Genomic DNA, 22,189 nt, shown 5'->3' with positions numbered 1-22,189 from the left:
CGACTAGTAGGAAGGAACTTAAGAGGGAAATTAGAAGAGCAAGAAGGGGTCATGAGAAGGCCTTGGCAGACTGCATAAAGGAAAACCCCAAGGCATTCTACAAGTATGTTAAGAGCAAGAAGATAAGATGTGAAGGAGTAGGACCTATCAAATGTGACAGTGGCAAAGTCTGTATAGAACCGGTAGAAATAGCAGAGGTACTCAATTAATACTTTACTTCAGTATTCACAGTGGAAAAGGATCTTGGTAGTTGCAGTGCAGACTTGCAGTGGACTGAGAAGATTGAGCATGTGGACATTAGGAAAGAGGATGTGTTGGAGCTTTTGAAAAGCATCAAGTTAGATAAATTGCCGGGACCGGATGGGATGTACCTCAGGTTACTGTGGGAGGCGAGGGATGAGATTGCTGAGCCTCTGGCAATGAACTTTGCGTCATCAATGGAGACGGGAGAGGTTCCGGAGGATTGCGGATGTGGTTCCGTTATTCAAGAAAGGGAGAAGAGATAGCCTGGGAAATTATAGACCAGTGAGTCTAACCTCAGTGGTTGGTAAGTTGATGGAGAAGATCTTGAGAGGCATGATTATGAACATCTGGAGAGGAATAGTATGATCAGAAATAGCCAGCACGGCTTTGTCTAAGGCAGATCATGCCTTATGAGCCTAATTGAATTTTTTGAAAATGTAACTAGACACATAGACGAGGGAAGAGCGGTAGATGTAGTTTATATGGATTTCAGTAAGGCGTTTGATAAGGTGCCCCATGCAAGGCTTATTGAGAAAGTGAAGGGTCATGGGATACAAGGGGGCATTGCCTTGTGGATTCAGAACTGGCTTGCCCACAGAAGGCAAAGAGTGGTTGTAGATGGGTCTTTTTCAGCATGGAGGTCGGTCACCAGTGGAGTGCCCCAGGGATCTGTTCTGGGACCCTTGCTCTTTGTGATTTTTATAATGACCTGGATGAGGAAGTGGAAGGATGGGTTGGCAAGTTTGCTGATGACACAAAGGTTGGATAGTGTAGAGGGATGTCAGCAGTTGCAACGAGACATAGATAAGATGCAAGACTGGGCGGAGAAGTGGCAGATGAACTTCAACCCAGATAATTGTGTGGTGGTTCATTTTGGCAGGTCGAATAGGATGAAAGAATATAATATTAAGGGTAAGACGCTTGGCAGTGTGGAAGATCAGAAGGATCTTGGGGTCCGGGTTCATAGGACGCTCAAAGCAGCGTCGCGGGTAGAGGCTGTGGTTAAAAAGGCGTATGGAATACTGGCCTTCATTAATAGAGGAATTGAGTTTAGAAATCGGGAGATAATGCTGCAGCTGTATAGGACCCTGGTCAGACCCCACCTGGAGTACTGTGCCCAGTTCTGGTCGCCTCATTACAGAAAGGATGTGGAAGCCATAGAAAGGGTGCAGAGGAGATTTACAAGGATGTTGCCTGGATTAGGTGGCATGCCTTATGAGGATCGGTTGAGAGAGCTAGGTCTTTTCTCCTTGGAGAAGCGAAGGATGAGAGGTGACCTGATAGAGGTGTATAAGATGTTGAGAGGTATTGATAGAGTGGATTCTCAGAGGCTTTTACCCAGGGCCGAAATGGTTGCCACAAGAGGTCACAGGTTTAGGGTGCTGGGGAGTAGGTACAGAGGAGATGTTAGGGGTAAGTTTTTCACTCAGAGGATGGTGGGTGTGTGGAATCGGCTGCCTGTAGTGGTTGTGGAGGCGGATTCGATAGGGTCTTTTAAGAGACTTTTGGATAAGTTCATGGAAGTTAGTAAGATAGAGGGTTATAGGTAAGCCTAGTAGGTAGGGACATGCTCGGCGCAACTTGTGGGCCGAAGGGCCTGTTTGTGCTGTAGCTTTTCTATGTTCTATGTTCTATCTACTCCTGCTTTAAAATATTCAAAGATTCTGCTTCCACCTCATTCTGAGGAAGGAGTTCCAAAAACCTGGCAGCAGATAGGACCTCGGTTTAACACAGGCTGTGTTCAAGTCAGCTCTCAGTTTATTGCTACCAACCCAGGCATGAACTATCAGTGACCTGTGAAAAGTTCCAGCCACTCTGTAGTGGGGAGAAATGCAGAGATTTGAATATGGTCCGTGCAATTAAAAATCTGTAGCTTTTTGTCAACAAATATTCTCAAATTTCTGCAGTTCCCGGGGTCATCAATGAACTCCTTGTGATTTACACTAGGAAGCTGCATTAGTAATTGATGCTCCGCCTACCCCTTATATGTAAAACAGAGTCCAAGGCTCTGGTTCCTATAAAGCTGGAGAATGAGCAGCTGAAAGCAGTGAGGCACCAGCCACGCTCTCTCTCGCTTGTCATGGGCTGTTCCCCCGCACTGCTGCTCGCTCTCTGGCTGCTCAGCATCAGGGGCACTCTTTCCTTTGAGCTCACTATTCTCCACACTAACGATGTGCACGCCAGGGTGGAGGAGACCAGCGAGGATTCGAGCAAGTGCAGGTCAAACTGTTATGCCGGAGTGGCCAGGAGATTAACTAAAATCCGAGAGATCAGGCAGCAGGAGAAAAATGTGCTGCTGTTGGATGCCGGGGATCAGTACCAGGGAACCATCTGGTTCAATTATTACAAAGGTGCTGAGGCTGCCCACTTCATGAACAAACTGAACTACGATGCAATGGTAAGAGAGCATTAATGTGCTGGAAATATCTGCTTTCCAATCTGAGTTAGAGGAAATCCTTAATCCCATTCTGCAGAAAGAAGGACGGTCATTTGTCATCAGATGTTAGACAAGCTTCCGTTTACTGTTTCCTTTCCGAGAGCTTGCATTTACATAGCCTCCTTCACCATCTCCGAACATTTCAATAGTCAATTAAGTTCTTTTGAAGTGTAGGTGTAGAAATGTAGGAACAGCCAAGATGCGCACAATCAATCCCTCAAATAGCAAAGTGATAAACATACTTCAGGTGTTGGTTGAATCATAAAAGCTTACCAGGAAGAACACCCCTTGCTCTTTCAACTTTTCATGGAATATTTTCATGCTTATATTTTATGTCTACCTGAGAATCATAGACCTTGGATTAATAACCTTGGATTAATGTCACATCCAAAGATAGCCACTCTGGCAGTGCTGCACTGGAATGTCAACCTATGTAGTGGCTGGAATTTTACCACCCCACCTGCCATGGGAATCGGAGCGGGTGAGGGGCAAAAGGTCAGGGAGGGGGGGATTTTATGGTTTCGGGACAAGTGAGGCCATAAAATTCCACTCCGTGTCCAAGAGCCTGAAGGTATGGTTAACATCTAATGAGCTGATTTGCGCAGTCCATTGGCAACCATCACAGTGCATCTGCATATCCACAGTTTCCTTTTGATTTGATTAGTCAGGCTAATAGGTGTAGGAAACCCTGATGGAACTTGGAGCAAATCCATGTTCCTTTCACAAATACACAGCTTGTGATAAAGGGATTGTTTTTTGGAACAGACTCCTCTGTTCTTTTGACCAACTTTCAATTTAAAAACTGTTCTTTTAGATTGGAAAATTGATCATGTTGTTCACTATTTAAGAAATATGAGAGTGAGACACCATTCCAGACCAGATAGCCTAGCATCTGTTATCAGGAAAATACTACAATCTTTAACATGCCCTCTCCATTTATCGCAGGAGTGGGGGGGTTGGCAATGATGGAGTAATATCTGTGTAAATCTCCTTTACGTTTTCTTTTTCTTCTCCAACATATATGGACTGTACATTATATTTTCTACATAAAAGCCTCATGTTTAGTGTGTGCCTCTCATATCTCAAAAGTAAGGGGAGGCAATGGCCTAATGTTATTATCGCTAGACTATTAATCCAGAAACTCAGCTAATTTTCTGGGGACCAGGGTTTGAATCCCGTCACGTCAGATGGTGGAATTTGAATTCAATAAAAATATCTGGAATTAAAAACCTACTGAAGACCATAAAACCATTGTTGTTTATCAGAAAAACCCATCTGGTTCACTGATGCCCTTTAGGGAAGGAAATCTGCCACCCTAACCTGGTCTGGCTTGTATGTGATTGCAGAGCCACAGCAGTGTGGTTGACACTCAACTGTTCTCTGAAATGGCCTACCAAGCCAAGGTTTGTATAAAATCATGGAACCTACCGTGCAGAAGGAGGTCATTCGGCCCATCGAGCCAGCACCAACAACAATTCCACCCAGGCCGTATCCCCATAATCCCACATATTTACGCTCCTAATCCCCCTGACACTAAGGGTCAATTTATCATGGCCAATCAACCTAACCTGCACACCTTTGGAGCATGGGAGGAAACCGGAGCACCCAGAAGAAACCCACGCAGACATGTGGAGAATGTACAAACTCCACACAGACCAGAGGCCGGAATCGAACCCAGGTCCCTGGCGCTGTGAGGCAGCAGTGTTAACCAGTGTACCACCGTGCCACATATTGAGGGATATGGGCCAAACACGGGCATTTGGGACTAGCTTATGGTAAAAACTGGGTAGCATTGACAAGTTGGGCCGAAGGGCCTGTTTCCATGCTGTAAATCTCTATGACTCTATGATTCTGTGACTCAGTTCAAGAACACTAGGGATGGACAATAAATGTTGACCGGCCAGTGATGCCCATGTCCCATGAATGAATAATTAAAAAATCAAACTCACGACCGGTTGACTTTGATAAAATGTTAACAAATTACAATTCAATTGTGCAAATCCAAAGGTCAGTTTAGGATTTATTCGTGAAACATAGCACAGGGAGAAATGTTGCACAAGTGTTTGCAGGTGTACTTCACTTACTGGAATGGATGCATTTACTAACTCATTTCTCCAGAAGCAATGACCTCATGAATTTGAGGCTCTTCATTTTACTGTTTATGATGCTCATTGGTTCTCGTGTTAATGTTAATTTACCATATGACCTACTGGTCAAACCATTTAAGATAAATAGGTGCTATAAACACTCAGTGTGACTTTGGCACGAATACATTAACCGGTTTGCTCAAAATGGCATATAGACGATCCTTCACAGTGTTCATAAACTGTTCATGATAACATGACCTGAACCCTTTTAGATTAACCTGTGTTGATGATAAATATCAACAGAGTAATTGTTCCATTGCATTCCTCTTTCTAAGTCATAACTTTAATCACTAATAGATTATGGTGCAAAGATTAATTGCCACTGGAGTTTGTCCTTGTCTTACGGCGGCGGCACAGTGGCTAGCACTGCTGCCTCTTAGCACCAGGGATCCGGGTTCAATTCCCAGCTTGGGTCACTCTGTGTGGAGTCTGCATGTTTTCCCTGTGTCTGCGTGTGTTTTCTCCGGGTAGTCCAGTTTCCTCCCACACTCCAAAGATGTTCAGATTAGGTTGATTGACTTTGCTAAATTGTCCTTTAGTGTCCCGATATGTGTAGGTTAGGGGAATTAGTAGTGAAAATATGTGGAGTTACGGGGATAGGGCCTGGGTAAGATGCTCTGTCGGAGAGTCAGTGCAGATTTGATGGACTGAATGACCTCCTTCTGCACTGCAGGGATTCTATGAAAACTACTGGGCCTGGGCAATAATTTGGGAACTCGGGAAAAGTGATGTCAGAAAGCAGTTATTGCCAAATGTACACTGTGTATAAAAGACAGTCAATATCTCGAAGAATTAGTTTGTTTTGACCCATGCTACAGAATTTAACTTCGAGATGATGGCCAGGGGCAATAAAGCTTCTGGAGAACTTTCTATCAGAAGAATGATGAAGATCTTGCCCAAAGAGGGTAGATCATTCTTTTGTATTGTACATATGTCACATAAACACAACAAAGTGGTAAAAGTTTACAAGGTGGGTAGGCTCTACAATTAGTTTCCAGCAATGGTCAAAAGGATAGATCCATCAAATCCAGCAAATAGTGTTTTACAAAAGTGAAGCAGTTCTTCTTACAAACTATTTTGACAGCTACAGAACTTGAGGAAACCCCAAGCAAGGCCACACAGTGGGTGGAATGAATTTGTAATAATTCTCTCGATTTGGACACTGTTTCAATTCCCAATTTGGGTCACTGCCTGTGTGAATTTTGCACGTTCTCCCTGTGTTTACGTGGGTTTCCTCTGGGAGCTCTAGTTTCCTCCCACAGTCTGAAAGTCGTGCTAGTTGGGTGGATTGACCCAAACAGGCGCCAGAATGTGGCAACTAGGGGAATCTGACACTAACTTCATTGCAGTGTTAATGTAAGCCTTACTTGTGACTAATAAATACATTTTTATAATAGCATTTAGCAGTAGGAATTGCCTCTTGTCACACATTTATAATTGTCTGAATCATTTTATGGCCTTTTCCTCATTAACATCAGTGATTGTTATAATTGGAGGGCAGGCTTGATGTGATTGATATGTGATTAAGGTGGAGGTGAGGATGTGCGCGATCATACTAAACGCAGTAAAAGTATTATTGGAAATGGAGGAGCAAAGGTTATGCAGTGCAATCAGCATTAGAAATACTTCTACACCCTATAATTTTGCAAAGCACTAATGAACAGTACAATGAAAACAAAAAGAAGATTTGTAATGGAAACACAAGGACTAACATCCTTGCCGGCGGGTTTGCTAGTTGGGAAGAGTTTATATTAGTTTGACAAGGGGAGGGAACCTAGACTGTGAGCAGAATAGGGACACAGTATACCATAGAAACGCAATCGGGTCAGAAGGAATACAGCGGTAGTAAGTTTCAAGGGAGTAAGACGAGGCTGGAGGGCCTCGACTTTAATGCCAGGAGTATTAAAGGTAAAATGGATGAGTTAAGGGTGAGGATTGACACGTGTAATTATGATATAATAGCCATCACAGAGACATGATTGAGTGAGGGGCAGGATTGGCAGCTCAATGTCCCGGGATATAGAATCTTCAGGCAAGACAGAGGAGGTGATAAAAAGGAAGTGGCATTGGATTATTAGTTAAGGAGGCAGTTACTGCAGTAAGGAGAGATGATATCTTGGAGGGGGCATCAAATGAAGCTTTGTGGGTAGAGCTTAGGAATAAAAAAGGGACAGCTACATTGCTAGGTGTTTATTATAGACCCCCAGATAGTCAGTGGGAAATTGAAGAGCAAATGTGTGCGCAATTCGCAGAGGGGTGTAAAAATAATGACGGTAATTATATTAGATGATTTCAACTTTCCCAACATTAATTGGGATAGCCATCATGTTAAGGGCTTAGATGGAGTAGAGTTCTTAAAATGTGTACAGGAAAACCTTTTTAGTCAATATGTAGAGGATCCAACAAGGGAGGGAGCTGTGCTGGAGCTAATTCTGGGGAATGAAGCCGGACAGGTGGTTGATGTGTTGGTAGGGGAACATGACCAATCAACCTAATCCGTACATCTTTGGAGCATGGGAGGAAACCTGAGCACCCGGAGGAAACCCACACAGACACGGGGAGAACATGCAAACTCCACACATGGAAGTTACCTGAAGCCGGAATCGAAGAGAGGGATAGGGCCGTACGGCAGGGCAAGGTTTACAATTGGGGGAGGGGTAATTATGATGCGATTAGGCAAGAATTAGGGGGCATAAGTTGGGAACAGAAACTGTCAGAGAAAGGAACGAATGAAAAGTGGAACTTTTTCAAGGAACAAATACTGGATGTCCTTGATAGGTATGTTCCTGTCAGGCAGGGAGGAAATGGCCGAGTGAGGGAACCATGGTTCACAAAAGAGGTGGAATGTCTTGTGAAAAGGAAGAGGGGAGCTTATGTAGGGATGAGGAAACAAGGTTCAGATGGCTCGATTGAGGGTTACAAGTTAGCAAGGAATGAGCTGAAAAAGGGGCTTAGGAGAGCTAGGAGGGGACATGAGAAGTCCTTGGTGGGTCAGATCAAGGAAAACCCCAAGGCTTTTTACTCTTATGTGAGGAATAAAAGAATGACCAGGGTGAGGTTAGGGCCGGTCAAGGACAGTAGTGGGAACTTGTGTATGGAGTCAGTAGAGATAGGCGAGGTGATGAATGAATACTTTTCTTCAGTGTTCACCAAGGAGAGGGGCCATGTTTTTGAGGAAGAGAAGGTGTTACAGGCTAATAGGCTGGAGGAAATAGATGTTCGGAGGGAGGATGTCTTGGCAGTTTTGAATAAACTGAAGGTCGATAAGTCCCCTGGGCCTGATGAAATGTATCCTAGGATTCTGTGGGAGGCAAGGGATGAGATTGCAGAGCCTTTGGCGTTGATCTTTGGGTCCTCACTGTCCACGGGGATGGTGCCAGAGGACTGGAGAATGGCGAATGTTGTTCCTCTGTTTAAGAAAGGGAATAGAAATGACCCTGGTAATTATAGACCGGTTAGTCTTACTTCGGTGGTTGGTAAATTGATGGAAAGGGTCCTTAGGGATGGGATTTACGACCATTTAGAAAGATGCAGATTAATCCGAGATAGTCAGCACGGATTCGTGAAGGGCAAGTCGTGCCTCACAAATTTGATAGAATTTTTTGAGGAGGTAACTAAGTGTGTTGATGAAGGTAGGGCAGTTGATGTCATATACATGGATTTTAGTAAGGCGTTTGATAAGGTCCCCCATGGTCGGCTTATGATGAAAGTGAGGAGGTGTGGGATAGAGGGAAAGTTGGCCGATTGGATAGGTAACTGGCTGTCTGACCGAAGACAGAGGGTGGTGGTCGATGGAAAATTTTCGGATTGGAGGCAGGTTGCTAGCGGTGTGCCGCAGGGATCAGTGCTTGGTCCTCTGCTCTTTGTGATTTTTATTAATGACTTAGAGGAGGGGGCTGAAGGGTGGATCAGTAAATTTGCTGATGACACCAAGATTGGTGGAGTAGTGGATGAGGTGGAGGGCTGTTGTAGGCTGCAAAGAGACATAGATAGGATGCAAAGCTGGGCTGAAAAATGGCAAATGGAGTTTAACCCTGATAAATGTGAGGTGATTCATTTTGGTAGGACAAATTTAAATGTGGATTACAGGGTCAAAGGTAGGGTTCTGAAGACTGTGGAGGAACAGAGAGATCTTGGGGTCCATATCCACAGATCTCTAAAGGTTGCCAGTCAAGTGGATAGAGCTGTGAAGAAGGCCTATAGTGTGTTAGCTTTTATTAACAGGGGGTTGGAGTTTAAGAGCCGTGGGGTTATGCTGCAACTGTACAGGACCTTGGTGAGACCACATTTGGAATATTGTGTGCAGTTCTGGTCACCTCACTATAAGAAGGATGTGGAAGCGCTGGTAAGAGTGCAGAGGAGATTTACCAGGATGCTGCCTGGTTTGGAGGGTAGGTCATATGAGGAAAGGTTGAGGGAGCTAGGGCTGTTCTCTCTGGAGCGGAGGAGGCTGAGGGGAGACTTAATAGAGGTGTATAAAATGATGAAGGGGATAGATAGAGTGAACGTTCAAAGACTATTTCCTCGGGTGGATGGAGCTATTACAAGGGGGCATAACTATAGGGTTCGTGGTGGGAGATACAGGACGGATATCAGAGGTAGGTTCTTTACGCAGAGAGTGGTTGGGGTGTGGAATGGACTGCCTGCAGTGATAGTGGAGTCAGACACTTTAGAAACATTTAAGCGGTTATTGGATAGGCACATGGAGCACACCAGGATGATAGGGAGTGGGATAGCTTGATCTTGGTTTCAGATAAAGCTCGGCACAACATCGTGGGCCGAAGGGCCTGTTCTGTGCTGTACTGTTCTATGTTCTATGTTCTATGAAGCCGGGTCCGGAATTGAACCTGGGTCCCTGGCTCTGAGGCAGCAGTGCTAACCCCTGTGCACCATGCCGAATAAAGAGGGATATGGGCCAAAAACAGGCAATTAGGGCTAACTTATGGGTAAAACTGGGTGGCATGGATAAGTTGGGCCGAAGGGCCGGTTTCCATGCTCTAAATCTCTATGACTCTGTGATTCTATTACTCAGTTCAAGAACACTAGGTTGGATGGACAATATATGTTGACTGGCCAGCGATGCCCATGTCCCATGAATGAATAATAAAAAAATCAAACTCACGACCGGTTGACTTTGATAAAATGTTAACAAATTACAATTCAATTGTGCAAATCCAAAGGTCAGTTTAGGATTTATTCGTGAAACATAGCACGGAGAAATGTTGCACAAGTGTTTGCAGGTGAACTTCACTTACTGGAATGGATGAACTAATTTACTAACTTATTTCTCCAGAAGCAATGACCTCATGAATTTGAGACCCTTCACTTTGCTGTTTTTAACGCTCATTGGTTGTCACGTTAATGTTAATTTACCATATGACCTACTTATCAAACCATTTAAGATAAATAGGTGCTATAGCACTCAATGTGTGACTTTGGCACGAATACATTAACCAGCTTGCTCAAGATGGCATATAGAGAATCCCTCACAATGTTCATAAACTGTTCATGGTTACATGACCTTTAGATTGACCTGTGTATATCAATGATAATAATAATTGGTCCACTGCATTCTTCTTTCTAAGTCATAACTTAATCACTCATGGATTATGGCGCAAAGATTAATTGCTACTGGAGTTTGCCCTTGTCCTACAGCGGTGGCACAGTGGTTAGCACTGCTGCCTCACAGCGCCAAGGACCCAGGTTCAATTCCTGGTTTGGGTCACTGTGTGGAGTTTGCACATTCTCCCATGTCTGCGTGGGTTTCCTCCCACAAGCCAAAGATGTTCAGATTAGGTTGATTGACCATGCTAAATTGCCCGTTAGTGTCCCGAGATGTGTAGGTTACATGAATTAATGGGATAAAAATATGGGGATAGGACCTGGGTAAGATGCTCTGTTGGAGAGTCAGTGCAGACTTGATGGACTGAATGACCTTCTTCTGCACTGCAGGGATTCTATGAAAACTACTGGGCCTGGGCAATAATTTGGGAACTGGGGGGGGGGGGGGAGAGAAAGTGATGTCAGAAAGCAGTTATTGCCAAATGTACACTGTGTACAAAAGACAGTCAATATCTCGAAGAATTAGTTTGTTTTGACCCATGCTACAGAATTTAACTTCGAGATGATGGCCAGGGGCAATAAAGCTTCTGGAGAACTTTCTATCAGAAGAATGATGAAGATCTTCCCAAAGAGGGTAGATCATCTTTCTCTTGTATTGTACATATGTCACACAAACACAACAAAGTTGTAAAAGTTTACAAGGTGGGTAGGTTCTACAATTAGTTTCCAGCAATGGTCAAAAGGATAGATCCATCAAAGATTAGCACGGGGACAATTGTCAAATCCAACAAATAGTGTTTTACAAAAGTGAGACAATTCTTCTTGCAAACTATTTTGACAGTTACTGAACTTGAGGAAACCCAAAGCAAGGCCACACAATGGGTAGAATGAATTTGTAATAATTCTCTTGAGTTGATGTATCCAATTGCATTTAACAGTAGGGATTGTCTTTTGGTTAGGTGGATTGACCCAAACAGGTGCCGGAGTGTGGCGACGAGAGGAATTTCACAGTAACTTCTTTGCAGTGTTAATGTAAGCCTTACTTGTGACTGATAAATAAACTTTTTAATTGCATTTAACAGTAGGAATTGCCTCTTGTCACACATTTAGAACTGTCCGAATCATTTTATGGCCTTTTGCCTCATTAAGATATAGAAACATAGAAAAACTACAGCACAAAACAGTCCCTTCGGCCCCACAAGTTGTGCCGAACATATCCCTACCTTTTAGGCCTACCTATAACACTCCATCCTATTAAGTCCCATGTACTCATCCAGGAGTCTCTTAAAAGACCCTATTGAGTTTGCTTCCACCACCACTGACGGCAGCCGATTCCACTCACCCACCACCCTCTGTAAAAAATTTCCCCTGTACCTACCCCCCAGCACCTTAAACCTGCGTCCTCTCGTAGCAGCCATTTCCACCCTGAGAAAAAGCCTTTGAGAGTCCACCCGATCTATGCCTCCCAACATCTTATATACCTCTATTAGGTCTCCTCTCATCCTACGTCTCTCCAAGGAGAAAAGACCGAGCTCCCTCAGCCTATCCTCATAAGGCATGCCACTCAATCCAGGCAACATCCTTGTAAATCTCCTCTGCACCCTTTCAATCTCTTCCACATCCTTCCTATAGTGAGGCGACCAGAACTGAGCACAATACTCCAAGTGGGGTCTGACGAGGGTCTTATATAGCTGCATCATTATCCCCGGACTCCTAAACTCAATCCCTCGATTGATAAAGGCCAGCACGCCTTCTTAACCACCTCCTCCACCTGCGGCGCCGATTATAGAGTCCTATGGACCCGGACCCCAAGGTCCTCTGATCCTCTACAGTACTAAGAGTCTTTCCCTTTATATTGTACTCCTTCATCCCATTTGACCTGCCAAAATGGACCACTACGCATTTGAAGTCCATCAGCCACTTCTCCGCCCAGTCTTGCATCCTATCTATGTCCCTCTGTAACTTCTGACATCCACAAACCCACCAACCTTCGTGTCGTCTGCAAACTTACCAACCCATCCCTCCACTTCCTCATCCAGGTCATTTATGAAAATGACAAACAGCAAGGGTCCCAGAACAGATCCCTGGGGCACACCACTGGTGACTGACCTCCATTTAGAAAAAGACCCATCTATACCCACTCTCTGCCTCCTTTGGGCAAGCCAGTTCTGGATCCACAGGGCAGCACCCCCTTGGATCCCATGCCCTCTCTCTTTTTCTAGAAGCCTTGCATGGGGGACCTTATCGAACGCCTTGCTAAAATCCATATAAACCACATCTACCGCTTTCCCTTCGTCAATGTGTTTAGTCACATTTTCGAAGAACTCCACCAGGCTCGTAAGGCACGATCTGCCTTTGACAAAGCCATGCTGAGTATTCTTGAGCATACTAAACCTCTCAGTGCTCATAAATCTTGCCCCTCGGGATCTTCTCCATCAGCTTACCAACCACTGAGGTTAGACTCACCAGTCGGTAATTTCCTGGGCTATCCCTATTCCCCTTCTTGAAAATAGGAATCACATCCGCAATCCTCCGGCACCTCTCCCGTCTCCATCGATGACGCAAAGATCATCGCCAGAGGCTCTGCAATCTCTTCCCTCGCCTCCCACAGTAACCTGGGGTACATCCCATCCGGACCCGGCAACTTATCTATCTTGATGCCATTCAAAGATTCCAGCACAACCTCTTTGTTAAAGTCCACATACTCAATCTTTTCAGTCCACCGCAAGCCCGCAGTACATCCACCCAGGTCCTTCTCCTCTATGAAAACCGAGGCAAAATATGTGATTGATATGTGAGTAAGGTGGAGGTGAGGGCGTGAGTGAGCACATTAAATACAGTAGAAGTATTATTGTAAATGAAAGAGCAAAGGTTATGCAGTGCAATCAGTGTTAGAAATACTTCTACACCCTGTGATTTTGCAAAGCACTAATGAACTGTACAATGGGAACAGAAAAGGTTTGTAATGGAAACATAAAGAATGACAAGATGCTGTGCAAACTACAGAATAAAGAAAGCTCTTGCTCTATATTAAGTTCTGTATTAGCTAAAAACATGCAATAGTGAACACAAAGTTCCACTGAGTATTGAAAACGTAAACATGTTTAATGTTGCATCAGTGACGGGCACATGGCTGGGTACTAGGTACTGGTTGGTGTTTGACTCATATCACTAAGGTCAATGATGGATTAACCACCAGCACATTTTAATGCAAGTACAATCCTGAGAACAGTAGACTAAGGAGTATTTTTTTAATGGCAGTAATATGTTGTGATGAAGCCAGAACTTGGCTGACCCTTCGTGTAAAGAAACTGTAATTGTAGAGCTGAGGACACAAATTAGTCATTGGTGTTGGCACAAAGAAATGAAATTGAAAGTGGGCACTTTGTATAAGGTGGTGGTGCAATACAAGACAAATCTCCAACTCCTAGTCTCAGAGAATTTGTTTTGGTTCCAGTTGGCTTTTCATTTGAGAAGCTTAACTTCCAGTCAGTAAAGAACACTGTGCTCCCATGTGGCTGACCAAAAAGAGGTACACATCCTTCTCCTTTTCTTTCCGTGTCGAACTAACATAAACATATGAACATACAAATTAGGAGCAGGCGTAAGATACACTCTCAAACCTGCTCTGCAATTTAACAAGATCATGGCTGATATGATGGTAACCTCAAATTCCATTCCAAACTACCCTGATAACCTTTCACACCCTTGTTAATCAAGAATCTATCTACTGTGATGATACACTGCCTTTTAGAAATATATGTATTTCATGTTTCTTGTAAAGGGTTTGTTTAGAATTCAGATCTATTTTGCAAGTTGTCGATTTATTAAGCAAATCCTGTGCTCCCAGCTATCAATTTAAAGGTTACGTACTCACTTTAGACCTGGAGTGTTTGTTTTAAGCAAAGCCAATTCATTTGTTTTTTTGGGTCTTCCCTGTAGAGTTTTCAGTGTAGAGTTTGGATCAAGTCGATTGACAGGGACAGAGTCATGTGCTTACTGAGAGGAGCTAAGCTGGCAGGGAAGAAAAACTGGGGGTGATTCTCCCATCCTGCTGCACTAATCTTTTAGTGGGTCGGGCTGGGAGAATCACATGCGGGCCAATTCGCTGGATTCACGCATGCGTTCCCATTGCGCGCGCATCTCCCAGCACCAGATAACCAGTGCAGTCAGGACCACGCTGGAAACCAGCAGGTAAGTCATTTTAATCTTTAATCTTATTTAAATGTGATTATTGGGCCCGGGACTGAAGTCTCTAGGCCTGCTAGCATCTCCTACCCTGCCAGTACAATTTCACTCCAGTGGGGTTAAGACCAGCTCCCCACTTTCGGGGAACTAGCGTCCTGACCCTGCTGGAGTGAAGGGGGAGCAATCAGGGCCCCCCAGTGGGTTGGACGATGGGGGTAGTACCCCCTAGGCATGAGTACCCAGGCAGTGCCAGCCTGTGCCCTCGGCACTGCCCAAGGTGCAAAGTGCCCATGCCCAGGGAGCACCTTGGCACTGCCCACTGAGTGGATCGTCACTGCTGAGGGGGAGGGGGAGGGGGGGGGCAGGCTGAAGACCGGGGCGCTCCAGGATGGAGGGGGTCGGGGCTGGCCCAGGAATGCTTGTGAGGGCCACGATCGGGCCATGGGATCAGCACTGTGGGTGTAGGCCAGGCTGGTCAAGCTGGCCAGCAAAGTGCAGGCTGACAGTTCGGGGCCATTGCGCATGTGCAGAGGTCTGGAACTGTCAGACTCTGGCGTGAATAGGCCCCATCCCCGAGCTTTTAATTATATTCAGAGTTTTGGCTGGTCTTCAAGTGGAGTGTGTGTGGGAGGGCCGGCAATCGGAGGGAGGTCGGGACCAGCGATCAGGAGTAGGAGGTGTCCGGTCCAGCGATTGGGGGAGGTTTGGGTAGCCACCGGGAGGCTGGTGATCAGGGGGGGGTCCAGTGGACCACTCAATGCACTGATGCCAGCCTCTCCAGTGAGATTTACCCCCCCCCCCCCTCCCAAACCACTACCAGCATGTATCCCGTACGGACACTGCAGCACAGAGTGCCAGAAATTCAAATGACTAAGTATGCCCAAAAAATGGGTGGGAAAACCTCCCATTTTCCCATCCGTTCGGCACTCAGGTTTTTTTTTTGGAAAATCGCTCCCCCCCCCATATCCACACAAAACCCAAAATAGCAAATTGTTGGGGTCTAGTCTGACTTCACAATATACCTTGGGGTTTCTGGTCTGCTATCCTAACACTACCTCTGCCTTAGAACTATTCAAAGACTCTTCCACCACCTTTGAAGAAGAGAGTTTCAAAGCTTCAGTACTAATTGAGAGAAACATTTCTACTCGTCTGTCTTAAATAAGTGACCTTCTCTGAATTGCTTCCATCTCATTTATATCCTTCCTTAAAAAGGAGACATATACTAATGTGGTCTCAGCAATAGCCTGTAGAACTGACGCCTAACCTCCCTACTTTTTGTTTCAATTCCCCTTGCAATAAAATATAACATTCTATTAGCTTTCCTAATTACTTGATGTACCTGCGTATTAACCTTTTGTGGTTCTTGTACTAGGACACCCTAATCCTTCTGCATTTCAGAGCTCTGCAATCTCTCACTGTTTAGATAATCTGCTTTTTAACTTTTCCTGCTAAAATGGACAGTTTCACCTTTTCCCACATTACACCCCATTTGCCAGATATTTGCCCACTCATTTAACCTGTCCGTATCCTTTTATAGCCTCCTTATGTCCTCTTCACAAGTACTTTCCTACCTATCTAAATACCATTAAGAAATTCAGTAAGCATAACTTTGATCCTTTCATCCAAGTCATTCGTATAAATCATAGAAATCATAGAAACCCTACAGTACAGAAAGAGGCCATTCGGCCCATCGAGTCTGCACCGACCACAATCCCACCCAGGCCCTACCCCCATATCCCTACATATTTTACCCGCTAATCCCTCTAATCTACACATCCCAGGACACTAAGGGGCAAGTTTAGCATGGCCAATCAACCTAACCCGCACATCTTTGGACTGTAAAAGTGTAAAAATTTGATTAGAGCTGTATTATAAATAATGGCTATATTCTGATTTAAGGAACATTATACCAAATCAGTACAAAGGGTATGAAAACTGACATAAAGGATACTTCAATCCCATTGCTCCTAAGCATGTAATTTTGAATCATGATACGTCACAGAGGGAGACCATTTGTTCCACTATGCCTGTGCTGTCTCTTTAGTACAGCTATCCCAACTGATCCCACTCCCTCTTTTTTTGCCATAGCCTTCTACTTATATTCTACATATACACATTCAACTATTTATTTAATTCTCCTTTGATCTTATTGAATCTGTTTCAATTATTATTTTAGGAAATACATTCCAAATCATAAAACTTACAATATAAAAAAGTTTCCCCATGTGTTTGGTTCTTTATAGTTCACTTTAAACCTGTGTCGTTTGGTTACTGATCCTCTTGCCACTGGAAACAGGGTGATAAGGGTAAATTATCAGCACCATTCAAGACTTTACAAGAACACAAGAAATAGGAGCAAAAGTAGATCACAGAACTCATTGGGGGGGAATTTTACCATTTTGAGTCTAAGTGCCGAATCCGGGCGTCAAATAGATCCGTGCCTGGAATCCTCTTTCCAGCGCGCCCATACGCGTTTTGCCGGCTCCGGCCCGATCCGCGCTGTGGGCGGGGCTTAGCGCTGGCGGACCGATCAGAGCTCTGAACTGTGCATGCACAGTTCACAAAAAATCTGACGGGGTGCGAAAGAAAAAGTGGAGAGAGCGGCTCTCTGACAGTCATCCTCTGGTCGGGGGTGGGGGGGGAGGGGAGAGGAGGAGGGGGGGGCGGGACCCAGATCATCCTCTGGTCGGGGGGGGCGGTGACGTCTCACCCTCCCCCACCGCCCCCCCCCCCCCCCCCCCCCCTGCCCAAGAGGATATGTGACCGATCATCCCCTGGGTGGGAGGGACGGGGTGTAACCGATCATCCCCTGGGGAGAGGGGGGGGGGGGGTGTGCCGTATCATCCTCTGGTCGGGGGGGGGGGGTCCGCTGCCAGTCTGCGGCTGATCGGTGGGGAGGGGGCAGGGGGTCCGCCACCACTCTGCGGGAGATCCCTCCTCCCCACCGGAGGAATGAATCCCTCCTGCCGGAGTGGACGTGCGGCCATGCCATCCCACAAAACCTTGAGGATGAAGCGATTCCTCGCTAAGAAGATGAAGCAGAACCGGCCAATTCCATAGTGGATCCGCATGAAAACCGGCTACAAGATCAGTACAAGTCCAAGAGGAGACACTGGAGAAGGACCAAGCTGGGCCTGTAAAGGGATACACCATCACTGGTACACTACCAGCCACAGATTACTCTTCCCTGCATGGGGCAAGAGAGTGGGAGAGATGGCTGTGGCTGGTAGTGTGCCAGTGCTCTGTATAACTGAAGCATAATCTCTGAAGTTTTTTGTTCAATTCCCTTCACAATACACTATAACATTCCATTAGCTTTCCTAATGAATTGTTGTATACTGTCTGTTTGCAATTCATGCACTCAGACACCCAATATCCTCTGCATCTCAGACATTTGCAATCTCTCACCATTTAGATAACAAGCTGCTTTTTTATTTATCCTGGCAAAATGGACTATTTCACATTTCCCAAATCTTGGCTTCGGATTCTGTGCTTTTTGGAGGGTTGTTTTAGTGAAGGATAAAGCTGGTAGGAGTCGACGGAGGCACATGTGTAAAATACATGGGCCCAAATTTTAATTCCTCTCCCTAGGACTCCGCTGGACTTGCGGATAGCGAAGAGCATTGTCGGGCAATACAGCAGGATATAAATAGGCTGGAAAATTGGGCGGAGAGGTGGCAGATGGAGTTTAATCCGGATAAATGCGAAGTGATGCATTTTGGAAGAAATAATGTAGGGAGGAGTTATACAATAAATGGCAGAGCCATCAAGAGTATAGAAACACAGAGGGACCTAGGTGTGCAAGTCCACAAATCCTTGAAGGTGGCAACACAGGTGGAGAAGGTGGTGAAGAAGGCATATGGTATGCTTGCCTTTATAAGACGGGGTATAGAGTATAAAAGCTGGAGTCTGATGATGCAGCTGTATAGAACGCTGATTAGGCCACATTTGGAGTACTGCGTCCAGTTCTGGTCGCCGCACTACCAGAAGGACGTGGAGGCGTTAGAGAGAGTGCAGAAAAGGTTTACCAGGATGTTGCCTGGTATGGAGGGTCTTAGCTATGAGGAGAGATTGGGTAGACTGGGGTTGTTCTCCTTGGAAAGATGGAGAATGAGGGGAGATCTAATAGAGGTGTACAAGATTATGAAGGGTATAGATAGGGTGAACAGTGGGAAGCTTTTTCCCAGGTCGGAGGTGACGATCACGAGGGGTCACGGGCTCAAGCTGAGGGGGGCGAAGTATAACTCCGATATCAGAGGGACGTTTTTTACACAGAGGGTGGTGGGGGCCTGGAATGCGCTGCCAAGTAGGGTGGTGGAGGCAGGCACGCTGACATCGTTTAAGACTTACCTGGATAGTCACATGAGCAGCCTGGGAATGGAGGGATACAAACGATTTGTCTAGTTGGACCAAGGAGCGGCACAGGCTTGGAGGGCAGAAGGGCCTGTTTCTTGTGCTGTACTGTTCTTTGTTCTATGTTTAAGGGACACAGACAAAAAGTAGTTGATGAGACTTGATTTCATTTTGATCCCTGCCCTTGATAATGACTTGTGGAGGAAATATTGTCAGCTGCAGCAGCCTGAGCTCTGGGTTTTCAAACTTGAGCTGGTGTTGATGCAGTGCATCTTGAGAGCTTCATGGACAGCATGGTTTTAAATGTGATCACCTTACAGTTTGAGAGTACCCAGGGAGTGATGGAGTGAGTGACCACTAGGCAGCCATGAATAGAGGCAGGTAGTCCAGGAGACCCCAAAGTGCATCACATTCTCCAACCTGTGTTAAGCTGTGAATGCTAATGAGTGATGCTTCAGCTGTGGAGTGCAACCAGAGCCAAGTCCATTACCCCAGAGGTGGGTTAGCGGTACAGGATGACATGAAGGAGAAATTAGTGATAGGAGATTCAATAGTTAGGGGAATCAACTGGAATTTCTATGGCCACAGATGTGAATCCAATATAGCATGTTGCCTCCCTGGTGCCAAAGTCAAAGATGCCACTGAATGGGTACAGAGCACCCTGATGTGGGATGGTGAACAGCCAGTGGTTGTGATCCGCATTGATATGATCAACTTTGATATCATAGAAACCCTACAGTGTAGAAGGAGGCAATTTGGCCCATCGAGCCTGCACTGACAACAATCCTAGTCAGCCCTATCCCTGTAGCTCCACGTAGTTACCCTGTTAATCCCCATAACACTAAGGGCAATTGAGTATGGCAATCCACCTAACCTGCACATCTTTGGACTGTAAGAGGAAACTGGAGCACCCGGAGGAAACCCACGCAGACACAAGGAGAACATGCAAACTCCACACAGAATGTGACCTGAGGCCGGAATTGAACCCTGGTCCCTGGCTTTGTGAGGCAGTAGTGCTAACCACTCCGCCATCGTGCCACCCAAAAGAGGGGATGCAGTCCTGCAATCGGAATTTAGGAAACTAATTAGCAAACAAGATCACTAGGATAGTGACTTCCAGCTTACTCTTGGTACCACGCACAAGTGAAGATAAAAATGGGATGAATGAGTGGCTAGAAAGATGGTGCAGGAGGGAGGGCTTTAGATTTCTGGGACATTGGCATTGGCTCTGGGAGAGATGGGATCTGGGCCGAACAGTTTGTGCCTGAACAGAGCCAGGACTCAGTTTCTTACAGGGCAATTTGCAATTGCTATGGGGGAGGATTTAAACTAACATGGCAGGAGGTGAGATGTAACATTCGAGAGGAATACCAATGTGCAAAGAATACTGGGAGAGATAGCTAACGCTAGAGAAATTAAGGAAAGCCAGCATGGATTTCTTAAGGGCAGATTGTGTTTAACTAACAGAGGGTAATTCTGTTGATGTGATATACATGGACTTCCAAAAGGCATTTGACAAAGAGCCATACAACAAACCTGAGAGCAATGTAGACCTCGTGGAGTAAAAGGGACCAAAGCAACATGGATAGAAAATTGGCTGAGTAGTTTTTTGGACTGGAGGAAGGTTTATAGTAGAGTTCCCAGGGGATTAGTATTAGGAACCCTGCTCTTCCTGATGCATATTAATAACTTAGACCTTGGTATACAGGCACAATTTCCAAATTTGTGGTTGATGCGAAGCTTGGAAGCATTGTGAACCATGAAGAGGCTAATGTAGAACTTAAAAGGATAGAAACAGGTTGGTGCAATGGGCGGACAAATGGCAGATGAAATTTAATGGAGAAAGTGGGAAGTGATTCATTTTGATAGGAAGAATGGAGAGAGGCAATACATAATAAAGGGTACAATTCTAAAAGGAGATGTAGGAACAGAGGGTCCTGGGTAAGTATTTGCATAAATCATTGAAGATGGCAGGACAAGTTGAGAGCACAGTTAAAGTGTACAATATCCTGGGAGTTACCTATAGAGGCATAGAGTACAAAAGCAATGAATTTACGTTAAACCTGTATAAAACACTGGTTCGACCTCAACTGGTGTATTGCATTGAGTTCTGGGCACCATAGCTTAAAGATGTGAAGGCATTAGAGAGGATGCAGGAAAAATTCAGAAGAATGGTTCCAGGAATGAGGAACTTCAGTTACTTAGGAAGATTGGAGAAGTTGAGACTGTTCTCCTTGAAGCAAAGGTTAAGAGAAGATTTGAGAGGGAGGTATTGCAAGCTTTCTCGCGCCCAATGGTCAACCCTATGTAGCAGTCCTTTTGTTTGAGTTTGGAAATTGTTATGGGAAGCAGTGGTGTAGTGGTATTGTCACTTGACTAGTAATCTGGGGATCTGGGTTCAAATCCCACCATGGCAGAATACAAATTTAAATTCAATAATAAAGTCTAATGATGACCATAAAACCATTGTCAGTTATCGTAAAAACACATTTGGTTCATTAATTCCCTTTAGGGAAGGAAATCTGCCATCCTTACTTGGTCTGGCTTACACATGATTCCAGATCTACAGCAATGTGGTTGGCTCTTAAATGCCCTCTGAAATGGCCTAGCAAGCCACTCAGTTCAAGGGCAATTAGGGATGGACAATAAATGCTGGCCCAGCCAGCAACACCCACATCTCACGTTGGCAGAGTGGTTAGCACTGATGCCTCACAGCGCCAGGGACCTGGGTTCAATTCCCGGCTTGAGTCACTGTCTGTGTGGAGGTTGTACATTCTTCCCTGCGTGTGTTTCCTCCAGGTTCCTCCCACAGTCCAATGATGTGGAGGTTAGGTGAATTGGCCATGCTAAATTCTCCCTCGGTGTACCCGAACAGGCGCCAGAGGATGTTGACTAGGGAATTTTCACAGTAATTTCATGGCAGTGTGAATAATGTGGGTTTGGACAGAGGAGCAAGAGACAAAAGGCACAGATTTACAGTAATTGTCAAAGGGAGCAATGGGAACAGAGAAAACCTTTTCACTCAATGAATATGAGGTGGAGTCATGGTAAATAGAGACTTCCAAAACAAAATTGGATCCTTATCTAAAGAAAGGAAATATTTGCAGAGCTATAAGCAAAAGGCAGATGAGTGACACGAGGTGAATTGCTCCTTTGCAGAGCCAACACAAATATGGTGGATTGAATAGCTTCCTTCTGTGCTGTAACTATTCAATGATTCTATGGCTGGAGTATAACGTTGACAAATGCAAGGTTATTC

At 45.2% G+C, this 22,189-nt stretch overlaps 1 protein-coding gene across 1 annotated transcript in view; it reads left to right on the top strand.

Annotated features, from left to right (window-relative positions):
- The first annotated feature begins 2,276 nt into the window (after window positions 1-2,276).
- The window catches only part of nt5e (5'-nucleotidase, ecto (CD73)), a 76,714-nt gene continuing 56,801 nt past the window's right edge, over window positions 2,277-22,189 (top strand). Inside the window, exon 1 of the mRNA XM_078230064.1 lies at window positions 2,277-2,641. Within this exon, the coding sequence (XP_078086190.1) occupies window positions 2,324-2,641 (318 nt within the window). The 5' untranslated portion in view covers window positions 2,277-2,323. The remainder of the gene's footprint in view (window positions 2,642-22,189) is intronic.

Source organism: Mustelus asterias, chromosome 15, assembly GCF_964213995.1.
Source record: "Mustelus asterias chromosome 15, sMusAst1.hap1.1, whole genome shotgun sequence".
NCBI lineage: Eukaryota > Metazoa > Chordata > Chondrichthyes > Carcharhiniformes > Triakidae > Mustelus > Mustelus asterias.
Note: the sequence above shows the minus strand (reverse complement) of the source record. Positions and strands in the feature narration are given on the sequence as shown.